Below are 21,636 nucleotides of genomic sequence, written 5' to 3'. Positions count from 1 at the left end.
GTTTTCTTTGATTTATGACTCCATACTGATCAAATCTGTAAAGGAAAAGGAAAGGTCCTTGACATGCTAATGTTTAATCTTTTCTTGTTTATTTTTTGTGTGTTTTTCAAAAGAACTTGTGCCTGAAATTTGGGGAGTTTGGCTGGCTGGTTTGCCTGCTGTTGCTTATCTGGTTGCTGGGTGAAGGTTTCTTTTGTTATAGAGATTACCTGACAGGTTCGAGAAATTGACGGGAAACAGACAGACATGCTTTCTGTAGCCAAGAAAGAATATAAGCGGACATTCTCAGGGCCTGCTGAAGCTTGCTTACCTCACTCTTGACCACAAATACAAGATAGTACTCATACATATGAAGATGAGGTTTAAATGATTTATCAGTTAGTACAACTGAGCAACATGTGAACACTACACATTCTAATATCACAAAGGTTGGTTTTATGAAATAAATTTTACTAAGCAATAAGCCATAAATGTAGAAAAATACATTTTACCTACAAACTCAATCAACAAGAAACAAAAGATTCATATATAGTGCATAATTACTTAGCGGTAACCACACAGGGGTTCCTACACTTTACAATAAGTGCTAGCATCAAACAACAGGAAAAGAAGCATTCACAAGTTTAAGAGAAGTGAATAAAAAACGGCAAACAGTACGTAAACAGTGCGAGAAGGTGGGAAAGAGGAGTCTTCAGAAAAACCACGGAAGAAAAGGGAGGCTCCTACAGAGCAGGGTTCAAAGGGGAGGATCCTGGCCATTTCACAACATGAGCAGCATGGATAGCACTGGAGAAAAACACATTGTACTTTGCATCCATTTCCAATACCCAGCGCCCAAAGTCAGGCAGGCAGGGGACCTGTGGTGGGACCGGGCTTACCGCCAGCCCCCAAGCCGGGGGCTGCCTGCAGCCAGTCCCTCTCCAGGGTCCTCCCCCTACTGCCTTATGCTCTGCCTTTTCCAATATTCCCACTATGTTCCAATTGCCCTAACCTTGGGATACTGGGGTCCCCCGAAGTACAGAAAAGAGAGCTTCCTAGTCAAGTCTCTCTTCTCTGTACAGTCCCCCAACTCCTCCCCCAGGGAGTAGTATGAATTCTGGGGAGAAGCACAATTTAGATCCAGCTGTTGTTTTATCAGGAGAATTTCCTTGTGGGCTGAGAGTCTGAAGAGAGACAAATACACATAAAAATAGAATCAAAGAAAGCGGAAGTATTGGCATTGCCACCCAGCAAGGGGTAGACAGAGCCTCAGTTGAGTTCAGCTGGGATTGAAGCAGCCTGCCCCAGAGACTCCCTGGGAAAGAGAGACCTTCAGCAATCCTCCCAAATCATTACCTCAAAGTCTCCCTGGAGCAGGGCATCACTGATTATGTACAGTAGCAAATGGTCAGGATTAATATCTTCAGGCCTATTGTGGATAAAAATACTACCCTTTTAATTCCAGTTTACAAAAATAGGAGTAATATTCAAAACAATGATTGTCTATTTTTCTATTTATTTTATATAAAAACAAACAGCTCAGGCGAATCTTCAGTCCTTGTGCACACTGTATGAACGGCTCTCTATTATACTTATATATATATATACTCTTTATATATTCGTAATATATATGTCAATATCAATAATTGGTCCACAAAGTATATCTGTGCATTCTCTAGTGCTTCGTAAAAAGAAAAACAATATTATTATCAAAATATTCATTTAATGGCTTGACTTCATACATAAATACATGTGGGACAGAACACGGGAGCGATGACAGTTCAGTCAGTTGGGAAAAACGACTTCTCATTGTGTCAGGGCTGTATACACAGGATAGCTGGTAACTCGTCGCTACAAGTACGGTATTCGCCGTCCTTTGTTTTTAACCCTTTGTTTATACCTTTTCCCTAGGACAGCCGCCAAGTATTTCTTAACAGCCATTTGCTTCCGGTAGCGGCTGTAGCTGTCAGTGAAGATGCCGTCCGAGTGGCGCTTGGAGAGCGGCTCCCAGTCGTCGTCCGCGCCGCCGCCCGGGGTCCCACTGCAAGGAGAGGGGTCGGGAAGGGGGCGGCGGGGCGGGAGACACCCGGTGAGTAGACGCGGGGCGAGCAGGCAGACCCCACCCATCGAGGGAATCTTTGGTGGAGGGAGCGAGCTCTCCGCGCCCAGCGCGCCACTCTGCCCCGCCAGGGAGCAGTCGCAGGGAGGGCGGCGATGGTAACCCCCGCTACTCCCTCCCCATCAAAGATCTCGGAGCACCAAGTCCTTATAGGATGGGCCTGGGAAGAGGTCCCGGGCCAAACGCGAGCGATTTAAACCTAACCCCTCTCCAAACGCTGCCCTCTCAGATCTGACCATCAGTGCTTTCGCGCTCAATTGTCCTAACCGTTCCCGGACGCCCCCACCCACGCAGAGAGAAAAGCACCCAAGAGCCCTGAATTTCCCGTTGGCTGTTGCCGTGGAGTTTACATCGATCCCGCAATTCCCAGTCAGAAGGGAGCACTGCTCTCCTACGCGCTAAGTTGAAAAACGTGATAATCATACAAGTCGACAGGCTGCAGGCAATACTTTTCATCATATGAATTATTCAGTGCGGAAAACGTATTCTGGTGTCCCATGGGCTCTATTCAAACGTTGCCTTCTGGTGAGAGAAGCTCCCGCAAATCCTGTGCTTTGGGTTTGTCTGGCATGAGCAAAAACTGCTTCCTTAAGTGTCCAAATTTGAGGATTTGTTTGTTTCGATTTGAATTTAACAGTGAAAGAAATGTGAGGAAAGAAAAAAGTCAAACGTCCCAAGAAACTTGAAGGTTTTGATGGCGTGGAGAGGGGGGAACTTTTTTTTTTTTAATTATTCAAAACGGATCAGACATCCGGGTTTTCCTGCCCGCTCCCTCCTCGCCTCATTCCCAAGCTCCCTGGGCAAACTTCTGGCGCGGTACCTAAACCTTAGTCTGTGGCAGGGTCGCCCTGTAGACCCTGCGGCGCAGACGCACCCTCGGCCCCACGTGCACGCAAGGACGTAGAAGCAGCCCCGCCCCCCCCCCAGCGCGCGCCGGCACACACACCCACCGCGGCGCGTGCGCGCGCGCCATCACGCGCCGATTAACACTTTCGCAAACTCTTACCCCAAGCCCTTGGCCATGAGCGTCTGCAGGTATCTCCTGGCGGACAGCTGGTCCAGCACTTTGCGGTAGGCCTTATCAAGGATCCCGTGGGCGACATCTCTAACAGGGAGGCAAAGTGCGTGCCCGGGGGTCACTGACTCAGTGCCCAAGTGGCAGCCCCAAGTCCCCCGCTAATCACCCTTGCCCCCCAGCGCTCCGGAAGGCACTAGGGAATAACTCTTGGGATGGTCCCGTGAGTACCAGGAACCAGAGTTCGTCCTGCCCTCCCAGGACCTCAGGTGTGGAGCCTGGCCGGGGCGCGCACTCACTGCCGCTCCTTGGGCCGCAGACCTTTCGGTCCCCATGCGGCCCTCCTGTCCACACAAACCGGCCCGCTCCTAACTTTCTCTCACTCTCGTGGGGACCAGCCCGGGAGAAGAAAGACTGGAGGGCTTTTATGAAAAACCACCTACTCGATGGGCCATCCCCTGCCCCTTTCTCCCTCCCAGTGCCCGGCTGCGCGGCGGTACCTTTCCTCCGCCGGGTAGTAGAGCGCGTAGGCATCGCGCAGCGCGGAGGCGGGGCTCCCCACGCCTGGCGGCTCCGAGTCATAGAAGTCCTGCTGCGGGTTTCCGTCCTCGTCGTACGCCTCGTTCTCCGGCCTGCAGGGGTAGCCAGGGGGCAGAAGGAGTGGTCAGTAGGGTCCTTCCCCGCCTCTGCGAGTACCCAAAGACCCACAGGGGCTCTCAAGATGTTCCTTCTTCCAAAAGACGCCCCTCGGAGAACTGTCTCTTCTAGGACAGGGGTAGGAGGAGGAAACGACACCCACAGAAATTCCCATCCCTCCTCTCGGGGGGCGAAGGGTCGCCCTGCGGGCGCCACGGCCTCAACGGGCACTGGGAAGCCCAGACGTCTCTGCCGACCTCGCACACTTGGCTGCCGTGGAGGACCACTCCTACCCCCGGCCTGGCTCTTAAGCCTCCCGCACAAGGAGCGGCGGGCGGAGACGGGAGAGGCCCTGGGAGAGAATCGCTGGCCAACCGAGGACCGGATGGGGAGAGGCCTGGAGCCAGAGTGGGTGGATGGCTGAGGAGTCCGGCGGCCAACGCGGGCAAGCACCCCCACCCAGCCTCCGAGCCCAGGGGAGCCCTTTCCCGCGCAGATGTAGGTCACGGAGAACCTCCGGCTTCTATTTCGGGCGGGAGAGGATCTGGCGAGAACATGAATAATAGATGCCCCTAAACTTAGCCTGTTTGGCAACGGCTCATTCCGTGGCGTGCCCGTGCCCTCCAGTGCGTCTTGCCCGGAGAAAGTACCAGGCACACAGGACTTTGAAAATAGCCAGGGGTGAAACAGGGCTTTTAAATCTAGTAAGTCGATAGTTAGCGCTAGTCGTTTCGAGGTGGCCGGGCGGCGGGACGTCTCAACCCCGAGGCAAAGGGAAAGGGTCAATAGGGCACCGAAAGCCAAAATCTCCCAGTCGCCCTTGCCCACCGCCTCAATCCCTGATAGAGGACGGGAGAGGTGGGTGAATAAACAAAACCCCCTCGCTTTCTGCCTCTGGAGAGACTCGGAAAGCGGCCCAGGCAAGTAGCGCTCTTTAGGTGGATCGGTCATATTCGTTCCTCCCCTCGCCTTTCCTCCATCCCTGGAGAGGTAGGGGCAAGGCAAGCACACCAGCGAGCCCGCCCCACAACCAGCCTTTCCTCGGCGACGCGCCTCTCTGCCCTGGTCCCGCTGCCCAGAGTCTCCAGGTCTTTCTGGGCACCTCCACCCCTACTCCGTGCCCAGATACTGAAATCCTAGTACCGAAGCCAGAACCCATCTCTCCGGCCAAACCAGTGGTCAGCGACCTCTGAGGAAATCGCTCTTGGTCGCGGCTCGGAGGAGTATCTTTGCGGGCAGAACGCGCGCTCCTCGCCTCCCGGAGGCGGGTGCGCCGCGGAGCGCGGGTGCTGCGCCGCGCTATGAGCTTCCACTCGCCCACTGACAGGCCCGGGACTCTGGGGCTGCGGCGGAGAACCCGGGCAGCACCGACCGCTTAGAAACCAGGAATTAAGAGGAGAAAATTTAAAAAAAAAAAAGGCAGGGTTACTGCAGCCTGGGGTGGGCAGGGCTACCCTCCCAGTACTGCCTGCCAGCTGGCTTTCTTTTCCTCCTTTGCATCCGTTTCAACTGTGTCTCCCCCTCCCATCTTTGTTTCCCTTCTCATATATCGCTTCTCAACTCTACCTGGCCAGCACTCCCCCTCCCCAAGACTCTAAAAGCAACTAGAAAACCTATCACTTGAGAGAAAGCTCTTCCAGTGGAAAGAATTCGAACTGAGGTGAGGGGGAGAGCCGGGGAGCGAGAGGGAGACCCCGCCCCGCTAGCCTAGAACAAGCCGTAACAAAGCCAAGTCCACGGGAGCATCACTCTCAACCCCCCAACCTGGGTGCCGGAGCCAAAGTTCTCGGAAGTCGAGCTAAGAATCGGGGAAAGAAGTCAACTCAGGGCCCTGCCCATCCCCCCTCCCAGGGGAGGGGCTGGGGGAGGGGAGGTTTCTTCGGCGGGTTCGAGGTGCGCTCGCTCCACCCGGGACCCCGGGCCTGCGGCGGGCTGGGGGACGGGCGCCGAGCCCGAGAGGAGTCCGGCCCAGATCCCCTAAGTGACCCGCGACCGGACCCAGGCTGGTGGCGGCGCAGTGGGGGCTCATGGGGAGACGGAAGTAGCCGGACCGAGGAACTGCAGGAGGGCGACCGCGAGGAGGTGTCGGGGGGTGGGGGGGGACGGCAAGTCCCAGCCTCCGCTCCGCTCGGGCGGCCAGCACCTACCTGATCCCCGGGAACCGGAGTCCGGAGGCGGCAGGTGAGCCGTAGACGCTGCTGTGCATCAGTATCCCGTAAACGAGCAGGGCCAGCCTCGCTCCGCTACACATGGTCATTCTGCGCAGGACGGGAAAGAGATCACGCAGCAGTCCCAACGCCCCTGGCCTTCCACCACCCCCACCCACGACCCCCTAGAAATTCCTCGAACTGGGGGAGGCCCAGAGCTCCCCTCCGACTCCCAGGGTTGAATCCGGCTTAACGACAAGCCGGCTCGCCCCGCCACTTCCTTCTCGTTATAGTTAGAAAATACGCCTGTATGTATCCAGTGCTCAGTAACTCGCCAGAGCTCGCGCCCAGAAAAGCTAACTCGTACCCCGATGCCGGCGAAAGAATTAGCAATCAGGTGAGTTGTTTGGTAAGATTTTTACCCTCCTTGTCATCCAACTCTTACCGCTGCCAGGAGAGGATTTGCTGCCAAGTAGGACGGCGGGCAAAGAGCTTCTCCAAGTTTGTGCGCTGCAGTCACAACCCAAGAGGCATCGCCGTCTGGCGTTAGCGTCTGAGCAGGAGCCGCAGGAACGAGCTGGAGCCGCGGGAGGAGCTGGAGGACTTGTTTGCTGAGTCCTGTTATTCTGTTCAAAAGTTTGACGACGCTCGGAACTAGGACGGAGCGTGACACCGAGAGAAGGGGGGCGAGAGGAGAGATGGAGAAGGAAGACGGAGGAGGCGACGAGCTGAGTGGGGGTGGGAGACAAAGTGGCCTGAAGTCCACCGAGAAGAAAGAAGTGATAAGGAAAGAAGCAGAGAGAGAGAGAGAGAGAGGGCCTCGGCGAAGTCGGCGTCTGGGGCAGCCGCCTGGCCAGGCAGCTCGAGCAGGCAGCGCCTTCGCTGCTCAGAAGTCTCTCTGGCTGCTTCTGAAGCTGCGGTTTCTTCTACTGCTGCCGGTGGTTATTACAGAGGTGACCAGCCCTCTGCTCCTATTTATCTGGGCAGTTAGCAGAAATCTATCCGAACGTGGTTTCAAAACAGACTTTCTTGTCAACATATGTCTGCCTGTGGCCTTTTAAGTACAGAATATTTTGTTGCACTGTTGCGCTCCGATTTTTATACGTGGAACGACTTCCTTTTTTTTTTTTTTTTCAGTCACGTAATGATCGGGTATCAGAAAAAGACGTCAGCATCCTAGTCCCTCAAGGAACATATTAACTATCCTCTGCTGTCCTCCTGGATAAGATCCGGAGTCATCGACTTCTCATAAACACCTTTCACTCATACTGTACAATTTAAAGGAGTTTAATTACCTTGATGGTTTTCAGTTTTACCCACTTCTCAAGGATGGGTAAAGAATTCATAGAATCTTGAGAATGGTAAAAAAAAAAAAAATGTTTTTAACTACGTCTCTCTTGTTTTCTTTTTGCTTTTTCATCAAGCCCCAGCAATCAGAGCTCTGGGCTCTGGAATTAAAGCACCATCAAGCTCTCCTATTAATAAATTTAATTTAGATCTCCTAATTTCTTGCCTATGTTCTTTTAGATAGACAATTAAATGTGGAAGTCGTTTTGTTTCTAAAGGGAAGTCTTGGAGGACTTTCAGTAAATCGCTAATGAGTCTGGCTGTGGTTGACAGTCTGGCTCTGAGTGGAATTGATTAGAGTTATAGATTAGAAAGAAAGAGTCCTAAACCCGGCCTGTGGTGCTGTCCAGGCTCGGAGTGCTGAACTATTTGGTTGCAGATGCTGCAAGCGTTGAAAATTGCTACTAGTTTAATTTTTCACCAGACCCTCTAAATCGGAAGATTTGGTAGTGGCACCCTTATAATGTGGCAATTCATTGTCCAGGTACCCCCCACTGTTCAGATGTGTCCCTTCCTTGCAGTGTCCACGAATGCCCTTAATGGTGACAACTGTCTGACCCCTGCCTTTACTGTGGGAGGAAAGAGCATTTTATGTCTGCCCTTTAGTTCTGGTTTGGGGATCTCTACATGGCCTATTTGGATACCTTCACACATTCTGTGGCTCTTACTAATGTTAACAATGAAATGGCAAAATTGTATTTTACAGGAAAACTGAAATTTTAAGAACTGGGGGGTGAGAAATATGTTTCCCCATTTATTTACAACTTGAGCTCTGTGTGAGGAAAGGCAGACAGACTGGGGAAGCATGATGATACCCAGTACAAGTTCACTCCCTGAGGGTTTTCGACAGGAACCCCTTCCATGGGGGTGGCTAAAAATGTTTAACTGAAAATGAGGTGGAAAGAGGAAAGCCCAAAGGGAACACCACATCCACCCAGAGGCTTCCAAGGCCTGGAGTTATTTAAGAAGATCTGTAAATTTCTACTCCAGTAAGAGAACTCAGGTCTATTTCTTTTAAAAGGGAAGCAGAGCCATCAATAACCATTAGTGTGCATTTTAATTATTTGGATCTTAAACAAAAATTAGAGGAAATGGCAATTTCGTGGGAGTGCTTCCTGTTACTATGATTTAGATCTAACATTTAAACAAGCTATATTAGTTCTGCATGCTTCTTCTAAGACAAAATTAGAATGCTTCTCATTCTCAATGCCTTTCCTCCTTGTTGGAGATTTAATATTTTCTCCAGGATGACAAACTTTAGATTGCTTCGTTCTCACCACGAATGGCCAGAAACTGTCACTTCTTAGTTTATTCCTGGGAATACTCAGATTGCCCATTTGCAGTAAAGATTAAAGCCACATCTACACGGGAATGAATCGCTTTTTCTCCATCTCCTGTGTTTGCTGATCTGGGCTGCAGTGTTTACATGCGTGTGCTCCGTGTCCACCTCTGCCTCTGGGTAAGCTCGCACACAAAGAGCCGGCGGTGAAGACACGACCGAATAATCCAGCGGAAATAATCCAGCTCTCTCACTAAAGCACCCGCAGCTATTACCGACTGTGGCTTTCCTGTCTTCCGCCTCGCTTCACGTCAAAGGTGAACCCGATTAAAATCCTTCCTTTTCCCTCCCACGAGAATTCTGAAATGAGTTCAATCTGTAGAAACATCTGAAAATTTCCCAGACTCCTGGTACCAGTTCACGACTCAACTTGAGTCAAGGGAGCCCCCATGTGGGGAGTTTGTTGACTTCACGGCCTATTAAAGGGGGAAAACCATAAACACCATTAACTTCGTGCGGAGGATGACGGAACCCACCACCCCCGCCGCCTCATCCCCCCCACCCCGCACACACACACACACACACACACACACACCACACGCACACACAAGAACCCGACCTGCGCCTCTGTTTCACAAAGCCTGTGCCACCGGACTGTTCTCGGCTTGGACCCTGTGAGCGCAGACTTCAGGATCCCGCACCCCAGGATTACCAGCTTCCAGGCCAGAACCCGTCCCCTCAAGTGAAAGACTAAGAGAATTTGAGATTCTGGGTCACTGAATTTCAAAAACAACAAAGCTTCCGAGACGCACGAATTGCTCAACACCATCCAAAGACCTGCCCAGCCCCGATCCACAGCTGCCTGGAACAATCGAACCCGAGATGATAGGGTCGTCCTGCAGAACTTTCCTCCCACAGAGCATCTCCAACTAGGCGAGTTTGATGTCCCAAGGGCAAAGGTGTTATCATGTTCTCGAAAGTTCCTGGGCCTCTGGGAGGGGAGATGCTGGGAAGGCTGAGGAAGAGAGGGATCTAGAAGCTTTGGACCCGGCTCCAGAACTTCATGGGTCTGGGGCTGCTCGGCTGCTTCGGCAGACCCTGGGCGCGAGCGCAGGCCCTTCCTGCTCCCTATTCGATGGAGAGGAATAGGGGGCGACCGACGTCTCAAAGACCAAAACTACCCCCGGTGCCGGAAAGTGGTCTTTTGCTTCGAACCTCGGGAGTGGTCTAATTAGAGCATCAATGCTGCTTTCGGCGGGAGTGAGGAGGAGACCTTGTGTCTGGGGGTTTAGGGATGCAGAGAGGAGGAGGTGCGCATCACGCCCGGAATGGAGAGACCCAGAGTCACCCCGCGCGAGGTGACAGGGGGTCCCGGTCAGGCCCGCGCAGGAGACCGCGGCAGCAGACGTGGGCTCGTTCACTCACTACGTAAGCAAAGAAGAGAGAAACCATCAGATCGCCCAGGTGTAATTGACAGTGACACAGGGGGAAGGGGAGGATCCGAAGAGGGGACTCGGGAGACAGAACTTTCTGTTTATAAATAACGCAAAGCAACGCCAATCCTCTCTCCAATCGCCCCACCCCTTACCATCAATGTTCACCAGGCCAGGTAGGAGGATTCCAAGGTGGCAAAGTTTCTTTCCCGATTGTGGAAGCGAAGAATGGCCCGCAACTGGAATTATGTTCGGTTAGAAGAACTGGTGGTACCGCGGAAATCTGCCACCTGAAAAGTCTCACGGAGGTCTCTCGGAGGGTCAGAGGGCAGGCAGTTTCCGGCTAAGCCGGGAGCTATCCAGAAGAAACTGTTTGGAAGTATTTGTTGGAATATATGTTGGTGTTTGATCAAAGACCTTGAATTTCAAATCCGTAATGTATCAACTCCTTTGTGTCCCATTCATCCTTAGGATATGGAAGCATTCAAACTTCTGGTCTGAAATGGTGGATGCTAGCTAGCTACAAGTCAGACTAACACTTGCCTAACTTGTTTTCCCTGGTCACAGACTTATCAGTCTCCTTGAAGTGTCAAGCCTTGAATCCTTAAACAGCTCTCGATTTTAAAAAAGAACCCTTAAGCCCTTGAAAAAGCGTGATTTGTATTCAAATAGGAGGAATATGTCTATCTATGAGTTTGAATTTGCAGATGGCTTCATAGCATTGGCAAATACCTGGCATAAACAAGACTCAGCTTCCTAGGGTAAGACTTCCACTACTTTCCTTCTGGCCTAGCTACTCATCCTGCATAATTACCATGCGTTCATTTTTCCTTTCTTGGCTGTGTATTTCTCCCCATTGCTCTGTACAGCCACCATCCGCATCCCCTACCCCATGGATTTTTTTTTTTTTTTTAACCACATGAAAGGACATGTTTGCGCACATTATCTTCATACACTCCTGGTATAAATAACATTAAACCAGACTGGAAAAGTCTTATATTTTCATTCCATTCATTTCTATTCAGTACCTAGCTAGGAACTAGGCTACAGTAAGCTTTTTCAGTGAGCAATCTCCTTGCAAAACTTCCTCCTCTCCTATGAGTGATGAGAGTAAATTGCAACACTGTATTCAATTTCACTGGAGACTTTTTCTCTTCTGACTCTTCTGTAAATGTGATGACTCATGACTCACTTCATACCGATTATACCTGTAGGGAACCCCGAATGTTCTGCAGTGGAACATCATGACCATCATTTACTGGACTGCCTGCATCATGCCCCTCTGAACTCAGGATGTACAAAGGAGCTGATGAGCTTAGCCAGAATGTGTCATGGCTTCTCTGACCTTCAGAACTTGGTGCTTCACCCACTCTGAAAACAGTCAGCCAAGGGAAACCTTTCCAAACCACATGAACAAAAGTATTCCTCTCAATTCAAGAATAGAATTGCATGTTCACAAAGCCAGGAGATTTTGCTAGTTTTTTCTTCTTTCTTTTCTTCTTTTTTTTTTTAATTAAACTTTTTATTTTCTATTGGAGCATAGCCAATTAACTATGGTGTGATAGTTTCAGGCAGACCGTAAGGGGACTCAGTCATACATATATGCCAGTTGTTTAAGATGAAGCAGATGCTCAAGAAGCAAAAACTGGGCCTGAACCTTTGCTGCAGGTTTGGGTGATTTCAACCGCCTCATGTATATGGTTCTTCTAAGGTCTGGTTCTCTGACCATAGTTTACTGGTGATGGGGTTCAGGGCATGCTGCCCCAAATATGCCGCTTTGGCATATTGATTACTTTGAATTGAAGCTACTTAAGAAACAGCTGGTGCAAGAAAAACACTCTGAGCTTGCTTTGTCACCCTGAAAGCAGGAAATAAATCTGCAATGTGAAAGGTACCCTCCCTGTCCCAGGAAGCAGAAGGGGCATGTTCATCATCAGAGATAGAGAGTTGAGGGCCAAGAAGGCTGTCTAAGCAACCCTTGTTGCTTCTACCCTAATTTACTACCCAAATCCAAACTTCTCTGTCTTGTCAATTCTTCACTAATTTATTTATTTTCTTTATCTGGAAGGTATAAAACTTCCTGCTTTGGTTTTATGTTGCTGTTGTCGTTGAGTTACTAACTCCTGTTCGACCCTTTGTGACCCCATGGACTGCATTACATCAAGCTTCCCTGTCCTTCACTATCTCCCGGAGTTTGCACAGATTCATATCCATTGTGTTGATGATGCTATCTGAACTCGTAGTCTCTTATACTCTTCTTATCGTCTCATATTTCTATGCGCTTCCATACACACGAATTAAATGTGGATTTTTTCCTTTTGTTAATGTATCTTACATCAATTTAATTAGCTCAACCAAAGAACCTAGAAGGGAAGAAAAGAAGGGCTTTCCTCCCCTATCCTGGGTACCAAAAATATATACCCCATACTTCACTGTGCAGCACCTTCCAGATTCTCCTGAGATTTCCAGAACACGTCCTCTTAAAAACCAAGGAGAAGAAAGTCTTCTAATATTCTGCTCATACAAGTCTTAAATGCAGGAAGAAAAGCTTGGATAGGATCCAGGAAACCCAATATCTTAAATTAGTTTTTGTGACAGCCTCTGAAAAAGTTTGAAGGAAGATCTGTGTGCAAAATAAAACAAGACTTTTTTGCATAAATCAAAAAGGGATATGGTTGTATGGTTGTATGGTCATAGCATCCCAAACCTCTGTACTTTGTATTCAAACTCAGCCTTATCTATCTGTGAATATAGGCCTGTTTGTAATAATTTGGGAGCTTTTGGTTTTCATTAAGCTTATTACTAGCACCTTGTGTTAATAATACTATCTCTACAAGTACTTTTTAACCAGTTCTTCTTTCCACCCAAACATACACAGGCATGGTTTAATTTTTTTTAAAAAAACTATTAACTTCTTGAAATACAACTATATTTGCCATGAGTTTACTATTTTAAAGCTTCAATTATTGTTTCTTTAAATTACCTTAAGTCCTTCCTTCCAATGGGGCTGCATGATTTTGCTCCTTATCAGTCAATATCAGCAATAACAGTACAATAGCAAAAATAATTATCTATTGAACACTTACTATGATAATTGTTTAATTAGAGTTATTTCCTTTACCCTCAATCTCCTTTCTAGATACGACTATTAATCCATTTTACAGATGAGAAACTAAGACTCCAAGTACTTAGGTAACTTACCCAAAGTCACACAACTACTACATTGTTGTTAGAGAAATTAAAATGGAGGTAGTCCTGTTCAGGAACAGAACAGAGCAGGCCTCTGACCTGCCTGAACACTGCCTGGATTTATGTGCCCAAGAACTCACCGACTGCTACTAGCAAGTCACGCCCCCACTTTTGATAAGAGAGGAAGTGAGGCTTGGAATTTTCTCAACCCCCAGGAGCCCTGGCCAGCCCCCAGGGTCTGGAAAATCTTGTGACTCACAAAATGAAACAAAGAGCATTGTCAAAAAAAAAAGGTAAAGTAAACCCAGTGCAAACTGATTGATGATATCAGTTTTCAGCCTGGGATTACAATCGAGAGTCCCCCAAAACTGCAGTTTGAAGTCTTACCCATGGGATGGACACACCACCAGAGACCTTCTCCCAGCTGGGACTCCAGATTGCTGTTAACCAGGGTCTTCTCAGCAGTTTTCAAGTCTGGATATTTGTTGGTCAGCCCAATTTGGTGATGTATGTGCTCTTACTTTTCTCTACTGTTTCTATTTCTCTTCTCTTAACGATTGTACATTGAAATTAAGTCAATCCTCTACCAAATATTCAAATTGTTTACTGTGTGCGGCAAGTGGTTTCTTTTGTAACAAATCCTTCCAACCTAAAACAAAAGTTAAACTGTGGACAAAGTAGAGATTCAAAGTCTCAGTGACTTCAGACAGTACTATATTATACTAATATATATTGACAGAATATATCATACTAGTTTACATGTTCATTTGACTTCAGACAGTAGTATAATATATTAGCGTACATATTTATTTATTCCAGAGTTGTTATACAAATTACAAACACAAATTACTAATTAAATATGACATGTAACTTGTGATTTGTCTTAACTGAAAATACGTTTCTTTTCTTATTAGTTTTTAAATAAAAATTGTGTTTAGTGGGAATCAGATGCTACTAACACAACAGAAATTGGTTTTGTTAGATTACGAACATCACATACTTATGAACTTTGCTTTATGGAATAAATATATTTCTAAAAATATGTCCATTAATGTGCCCACATTCTTACTTATGTCATCAAATTGTTGAAAGGTTAAAAACATTGCCATCCTGAGTCATTATTTAAAATGATTTCATATCTAAGAGTGTAGCAGAAGTTTCAGTGATGTGTTTAAGTTAAAAAAAAAAAAGAATTATTCCATAAGAACACCATTTAATACCCATCATATCATTCATCATCATATCTTATTAAATCATTGTATAATTTAATACCACAGAAATCATATGATTGCCAGTGAGTCAAGACTTTTGTGAGTCAAATGAGATGATATATATAAAAATGTTTTACAAAGAATAGATCCTAGACCAGCATAAGAGATGGAAAATTACATTTTCTGGGCTGCTTCTTTAACAGCAGTGACTTGCTTTGTGTTAGCAATGTCCCATTTAATCCTCCGACTGTCCTGGGAGATAGATTTGGTACATTTATTTCTTTTTTTTTTTACCAGTGGATAAACTGAGACTCTTGAAAGTGAACTAACTTCACCAAAACACACAGCTAATAAATGGCAAAGTGAAATTTCCTACTCAGGACTGGCTGTTTCCAAAGTTACTGTGCTTCCTCCTACCATTTGGTCTTCTCATTCAGTTCAGTTCAGTTCAGTTCAGTCGCTCAGTCGTGTCCGACTCTTTTGGACCCCATGAATCGCAGCACGCCAGGCCTCCCTGCCCATCACCAACTCCCGGAGTTTACTCAGACTCATGTTCATCGAGTCTGTGATGCCATCCAGCCATCTCATCCTCTGTTGTCCCCTTCTCCTCCTGCCCCCAATCCCTCCCAGCATCAGAGTCTTTTCCAATGAGTCAACTCTTCGCATGAGATGGCCCAAGTACTGGAGTTTCAGCTTTAGCATCATTCCTTCCAAAGAAATCCCAGGACTGATCTCCTTCAAAATGGACTGGTTGGATCTCCTTGCAGTCCAAGGGACTCTCAAGAGTCTTCTCCAACACCACAGTTCAAAAGCATCAATTCTTCAGCACTCAGCCTTCTTCACAATCCAACTCTCACATCCATACATGACCACAGAAAAAACCATAGCCTTGACTAGACGGACCTTAGTCAGCAAAGTAATGTCTCTGCTTTTGACTACACTATCTAGGTTGGTCATAATTTTTCTTCCAAGTAGTAAGTCTTTTAATTTCATGGCTGCAATCACCATCTGCAGTGATTTTGGAGCCCCAAAAAATAAAGTCTGACACTGTTTCCCCATCTATTTGCCATGAAGTGATGGGACCAGATGCCATGATCTTCGTTTTCTGAATGTTGAGCTTACTGTACAATTACCATTATTTTAATTACATTATTATTCTTATTGTTATTTATTTATTTTTATTTTTTGGCCATGTCACTAGGTATGTGAGGTCTTAGTTTCCAAAACTTAGTTTCTAGACCAGGGATTGACCCCACACCCCGGAATTGGAAGAGCAGAGTCTTAACTGGACCAACAAGGAAGTCCCACCATTATTATTAAAGGGGGAAAAGCATCAGCTTTCATAAAAAGCACATGATTATTTAACAAAACATGAGTTTTAAGCCAGTATTTTGAATAACTCTTCTTGCTTTTTCTGAACATTTTAAATAAATGAAGAGGTTATGTGTAAGTATCATTTTAAAGACATTTTAAAGCGATAAGTAATGAATAAGGTTGTACTGACAAGTATTTAAAAATGTGATAAAGTTGCAATAACTAAAACAGTGTTGTGCTGATGAATAATACATAAGAGGAATAAATATCAAGTATATAAACACAAAGAAATAAGCACTACTGGGACTTCCCTGGTGATCTAGCAGTTAAGAATCTGCCCGCCAATGCAGGGCACATGGGTTCAATCCCTGATCCTGGACGATTCCGCATGCCTTGGAGCAATGAAGCCCCTGCACTGCAACTCCTGAGCCTGTGCTCTAGCGCCCAGTGCTGCAGTTACCGAAGCCACCTCTCCCTCGAGCACGTGCTCCGCAACAAGAGGAGCCACTGAAATGAGAAACTTGTACTCCCCTAGAGAGTAGCCCCCCTCACCACAACTAGAGAAAGCCTACACACTGCAGTGAAGACCCAGTGCAGCCAAAAAGAAATAAATAATTTTTTTAAAAACCACACTGCTATGTAATTTTTAATGGAAAGAATAGAATACTGGGACACGGGATGTCTGGGACTTCCAGAAGCTGGAAGAGGCAAGGAAGTTTCCTTCCCCAATAGCTTTCACCAAGCAGATGGTCTTGTCAACTTAACTTGGACTTCTAACCCCTGGACCTATGAGACTATGAATTTCTGTGGTTCTGAGCCATCTGGTTTGTGCTACATTGTTACAGCAGCTCTAGGAAACTAATATATATGGTATAATCCCTTCTCCCACAAAAGGTGTAGGTAATTCCCAGAAAGAAAGTGAAAGTCACTCGGTCATGTCTGACTATACAGTCCCTGGAATTCTCCAGGCCAGAATACTGGAGTAGGTAGCCATTCCCTCCTTGAAGGGATCTTTCAAACCCAGGAATCAAACTGGGGTCTCCTGCATTGCAGGCGGATTCTTTACCAGCTAGCTACCAGGAAAGAATCCACTCCAGTATTCTTGCCAAGAGAATCCCCATGGACAGAGGAGCCTGAGGGGCTAAAATCCGTTCCCAGAGGATGCTGGGAAATACTGACAACTACCCTGATGCACCACCATGAAGCAATTCATAGAGAATTGGGGAGCTACTCCTGCTTGCAAGACCTACCAGACCTTTTAGAACTAACACCCAAAAAAGATGTCCTTTTCATTATAGGGACTGGAATGCAAAAGTAAGAAGTCAAGAAACACCTGGAGTAACATGCAAATTTTTGGCCTTGTAGTACGGAATGAAGCAGGGCAAAGGCTAATAGAGTTCTGTCAGGAGAACGCACTGGTCATAGCAAACACCCTCTTTGAACAACACAAGAGAAGATGCTACACATGGATATCACCACATGGTCAACACAGAAATCAGATTGATTATATTCTTTGCAGCCAAAGATGGAAAAGCTCTATACAATCAGCAAAAACAAGACTGGGAGATGACTTGCTGGGAGAAATATCAATGACCTCAGTTATGCAGATGACACCACTCTTATGGCAGAAAGTGAAGAGGAACTAAAAAGCCTCTTGTTGAAAGTGAAAGAGGACAGTGAAAAAGTTGGCTTAAAACACAACATTCAGAAAACTAAGATCATGGCATCCGGTCCCATCACTTAATGACAAATAGATGGGGAAACAGTGGCTGATTTTATTTTGGGGGGCTCCAAAATCACTGCAGATGGTGATTGCAGCCATGAAAATAAAAGATGCTTACTCCTTGGAAGGAAAGTTATGACCAAACTAGATAGCACATTAAAAAGCAGAGATATTACTTTGTCACAAAAGGTCCATCTAGTCAAAGCTATGGTTTTTCCAGTGGTCATGTATGGATGTGAGAATTGGACTGTGAAGAAAGCTGAGCAACAAAGATTTGATGCTTTTTCTTGAGAGCCCTTTGGACTGCAAGGAGATCCAACCAGTCCATACTAAAGGAAATCAGTCCTGGGTGTTCACTGGAAGGAATGATGCTGAAGCTGAAACTCCAATACTGTGGCCACCTCATGCGAAGAGTTGACTCAATGGAAAAGACTCTGATGCTGGGAGGGATTGGGGGCAGGAGGAGAAGGGGATGACAGAGGATGAGATGGCTGGATGGCATCACCGACTTGATGGACATGAGTTTGAGTGAACTCCGGGAGTTGGTGATAGACAGGGAGGCCTTGGGTGCTGCGACTCATGTGGTCGCAAAGAGTTGGACACGACTGAGCAACTGAACTGAACTGAACTGACTGCCTAGAAAAGAATGGATTTTTACAGCTGTAAACTCAAATATGCAAAACTGTACTTTATTTTCCTGTAAGTGAATTTCATTTCTGCCTTGAGCTTCTATTACTACACGACAGCAGAAATGGTCATCTAATAATTTCTAGGTAAACTCAGTCAAATCAGACATCATTTCACGTTTTTAGTCAGTCAATCCAGGAAGTTTTTTCCCCAGTAAATTCCAGGGACACCCACCCCCCTCTACTCTTGTCCAACTCTGCAACCCCATGGACTATAGCCCTCCAGGCTCCTCTGTCTATAGGACTTTCAAGGAAGAATACCAGAGTGCGTTGCCAAGCCCTCCTCCAGGGAATCTTCCTGACACCAGGGAGATCCAAATCTCTGACATCTTCTGCAGGTGGGTTCTTTACCACTAGAGCCACCTGTCCCTGGAGACCACTTCTAGCCGTGAGCCTTCTCTCAGCCAGTCCTGCTCATCTCTTGAGCACTTGGGGATCATTAAAATTCTGCTTATCTCTTGAGCACTTGGAGATCTTGAGCGCTTGGGTAGCATTAAAAACTGCTCTCCTGCAAGCCCACAGGTAGACTCAGAGGGCAGGCTCAGGCTCTCTGCCCAAACCTCCCCTCTGGGCTTTGTCACTGCCAAGCTATACTTATGGAGGGGACTTCACTGTAAAGCTTGGATTTATCCTTGGCTCTCACATAGTCACACAAAAAAGGCAATGCCAAAGAATGCTCAAGCTACCACACAACTGCACTCATCTCACACACTAGTAAAGTAATACTTGAATTCTCCAAGGCAGGCTTCAGCAATATGTGAACCGTGGACTTCCAGATGTTCAAATTGGTTTTAGTAAAGGCAGAGGAACCAGAAATCAAATTGCCAGCATCTACTGGATCATCAAAAAAAGCAAGAGAGCTCCAGAAAAATGTCTATTTCTGCTTTATTGACTATGCCAAAGCCTTTGACTGTGGGGATCACAAGAAACTGGAAAATTCTGAAAGAGATGGGAATACCAGATGACCAGACCTGTTTCTTGAGAAACCTGTGTATAGGTCAGGAAGCAACAGTTAGAACTGGACACAGAACAAAAGACTGGTTCCAAATAGGAAAAAGGAGCATGTCAAGGCTGTATATTGTCACCCTGCTTATTTAACTTATATGCAGAGTACATCATGAGAAACGCTGGACTGGAGGAAGCACAAGCTGGCATCAAGATTGCCGGGAGAAATATCAATGACCTCAGATATGTAGATGACACCACCCTTATGGCAGAAAGTGAAGAGGAACTAAAGAGCCTCTTGATGAAAGTGAAAGAGGAGAGTGAAAAAGATGGCTTAAAGCTCAACATTCAGAAAACAAAGATCATGGCATCAGGTCCCATCACTTCATGGCAAATAGATGGGGATACAGTAGAAACAGTGGCTGACTATTTTTTTGGGCTCCAAAATCACTGCAGATGGTGACTGCAGCCATGAAATTAAAAGACGCTTACTCTTTGAAAGGAAAGTTATGACCAACCTAGATAGCATATTCAAAAGCAGAGACATTACTTTGCCAACAAAGGTCCGTCTAGTCAAGGCTATGGTTTTTCCAGTGGTCATGTATGGATGTGAGAGTTGGACTGTGAAGAAGGCTGAGCACTGAAGAATTGATGCTTTTGAACTGTGGTGTTGGAGAAGACTCTTGAGAGTCCCTTGGACTGCAAGGAGATCCAACCAGTCCATACTAAAGGAAATCAGTCCTGGGTGTTCATTGGAAGGACTGATGCTGAAGCTGAAGCTCCAATACTTTGGCCACCTGATGCGATGAGTTGACTCATTGGAAAAGACCCTGATGCTGGGAGGGATTAGGGGCCGGAGAAGGGGACAAGAGAGGATGAGATGGCTGGATGGCATCACCCACTCGATAGACATGAGTTTGAGTGAACTCTGGGAGATGGTGATGGACAGGGAGGCCTGGCATGCTGCAATTCATGGGGTCGCAAATAGTCGGACACGACTGAACGACTAAACTGAACTGAACTCCTGCTTGCAAGCGCCGGCATCATCTCTATCTGTTTTATACATATAGCCTCAGCTTCCATTTTGCTATTGCTTTTCATCTTTAAATTGGGATATCAGTCTGGTCGCCCTCAAAGGATTTCTGCATAGAATTAATACCTTGTTGGGAAGCACTTTGGAAAGACTGGAAGGACTAAGACCGCAAGGCTTTCATTTCCTCCTACGGTGGATGTGGACGCCAGGAGGAGGAGAGTCCCGGAGAGGGGGAGCAGAGGCGCAGAGAACGTGTAGCGACTTCGAAGATCAGCCCCAGTGAACGTGTCAGTGTTGACTTTACAAGAATATGAATTCAAAAAGCAGTTCACTGAGAATGAAGCCATCCAGTGGGTGTAGGAAAACTGGAAGAAATCTTTCCTGTTTTCTGCTCTGTATGCCGCCTTTGTCTTTGGTGGTCGGCACCTAATGAACAAGCGGGCGAAATTTGAACTGAAGAAGCCTTTAGTGCTCTGGTCTCTGACCCTTGCAGTCTTCAGTATATTTGGTGCTCTTCGAACTGGTGCTTATATGGTGTACACTGTGATGACCAGAGGCCTGAAGCATTCAGTTTGTGACCAGGGTCTTTACAATGGACCTGCCAGCAAATTCTGGGCTTATGCATTTGTGCTAAGCAAAGCACCCCAACTAGGAGATCCAATATTCATTATTCTGAGGAAGCAGAAGCTGAGCTTCCTGCCCTGATACCACCACATCACTGTGCTTCTGTACTCCTGGTCCTCCTACAAGGACGTAGTTGCTGGGGGTGGTTGGTTTATGACTATATAGTGTGCTCTCTGTGACGCACTCTTGCTATGCCTTCCGAGCGGCGGGTTTCCACGTCTCCCGGAAGTTCGCCGTGTTCATCACCTTGTCCCAGATCATTCAGAGGCTGATAGGCTGTGTCACTAATTACCTGGTCTCCCAGTGGATGCAGCGTGAGCAGTGTCACTCTCACTTCCAGAACATCTCCTGGTCCTCGCTCATGTACCTCAGCTACTTCGTGCTCTTCTGCTACTTCTTCTTCGAGGCCTACATCCCCAGCAAGATGAGGGAAGCAACGAAGGCTGACTAGTGTAGGAACTGAGGAGGAAGCCGTAGCTCAGGGTCATCAAGAAAAATAACAGACGAAAGAAAATGGCACAAGGAATCACATATCGTGCAGCTAAAACAAAACAAGACATACGAGCAAACACACAACCCAAGGCAGTTTAGGGATAGTTAGGTTGACTTAACCCAGTAAGTTAGTGATCCTTTTTCAGGTGAGGACTCGCTGAGTACACCTCCATCTCAAGGACTGCTGCTGGAAGACCCCATTCCCTCTTGATCTGTCAACTCTAGGACAAATGAGAACAAAGTGGGCCGGAGGCAGCAAGAAGGCAAACAAGCTATTAACAGTATATGGAAAAAATGAATTTACTGTGACATTTCTCTAAGGATCAAATAAGTTTACTTAAAAACCATGTGAGCACATACATACAATCCTTTCTAATCCTTTTTGACACTAAACTGGAGCCAACAAAAAAGGTAAAAATGGAAGCGACACGGGGTGTATATCTAGAGTAACACTTTTGCAGAAT

The 21,636-nt window shown here is 46.9% G+C and overlaps 1 protein-coding gene and 1 pseudogene across 1 annotated transcript; one reads left to right on the top strand and one right to left on the bottom strand.

Annotated features, from left to right (window-relative positions):
• Positions 1-1,830: 1,830 nt before the first annotated feature.
• On the bottom strand, positions 1,831-6,006 carry ADCYAP1 (adenylate cyclase activating polypeptide 1). Its single transcript, XM_052660600.1, has 4 exons — positions 5,897-6,006; positions 3,614-3,745; positions 3,105-3,203; positions 1,831-2,020 (listed from the first exon to the last, which is right to left on the bottom strand). Exons 1-4 carry the CDS (start codon positions 6,004-6,006, stop codon positions 1,831-1,833), a joined length of 531 nt encoding a protein of 176 aa, XP_052516560.1.
• Positions 6,007-6,267: 261 nt separating this feature from the next.
• LOC128067368 (elongation of very long chain fatty acids protein 6-like) lies at positions 6,268-21,131 on the top strand (annotated as a pseudogene).
• Positions 21,132-21,636: the final 505 nt, after the last annotated feature.

The sequence above is a fragment of the Budorcas taxicolor genome, chromosome 22 (assembly GCF_023091745.1).
Source record: "Budorcas taxicolor isolate Tak-1 chromosome 22, Takin1.1, whole genome shotgun sequence".
Taxonomy (NCBI): domain Eukaryota; kingdom Metazoa; phylum Chordata; class Mammalia; order Artiodactyla; family Bovidae; genus Budorcas; species Budorcas taxicolor.
This window is presented reverse-complemented; position numbering and strand designations above follow the sequence as displayed.

Excerpts from the sequence above, each read along its gene's own strand:
- ADCYAP1 (XM_052660600.1), bottom strand. The coding sequence starts at position 6,006 with ATGACCATGTGTAGCGGAGCGAGGCTGGCCCTGCTCGTTTACGGGATA. Across the intron at positions 3,746-5,896 it reads CTCCGGTTCCCGGGGATCAG|GCCGGAGAACGAGGCGTACG; the intron begins GTAGGTGCTGGC and ends CTACCCCTGCAG. Across the intron at positions 3,204-3,613 it reads TACTACCCGGCGGAGGAAAG|AGATGTCGCCCACGGGATCC; the intron begins GTACCGCCGCGC and ends CCTCCCTGTTAG.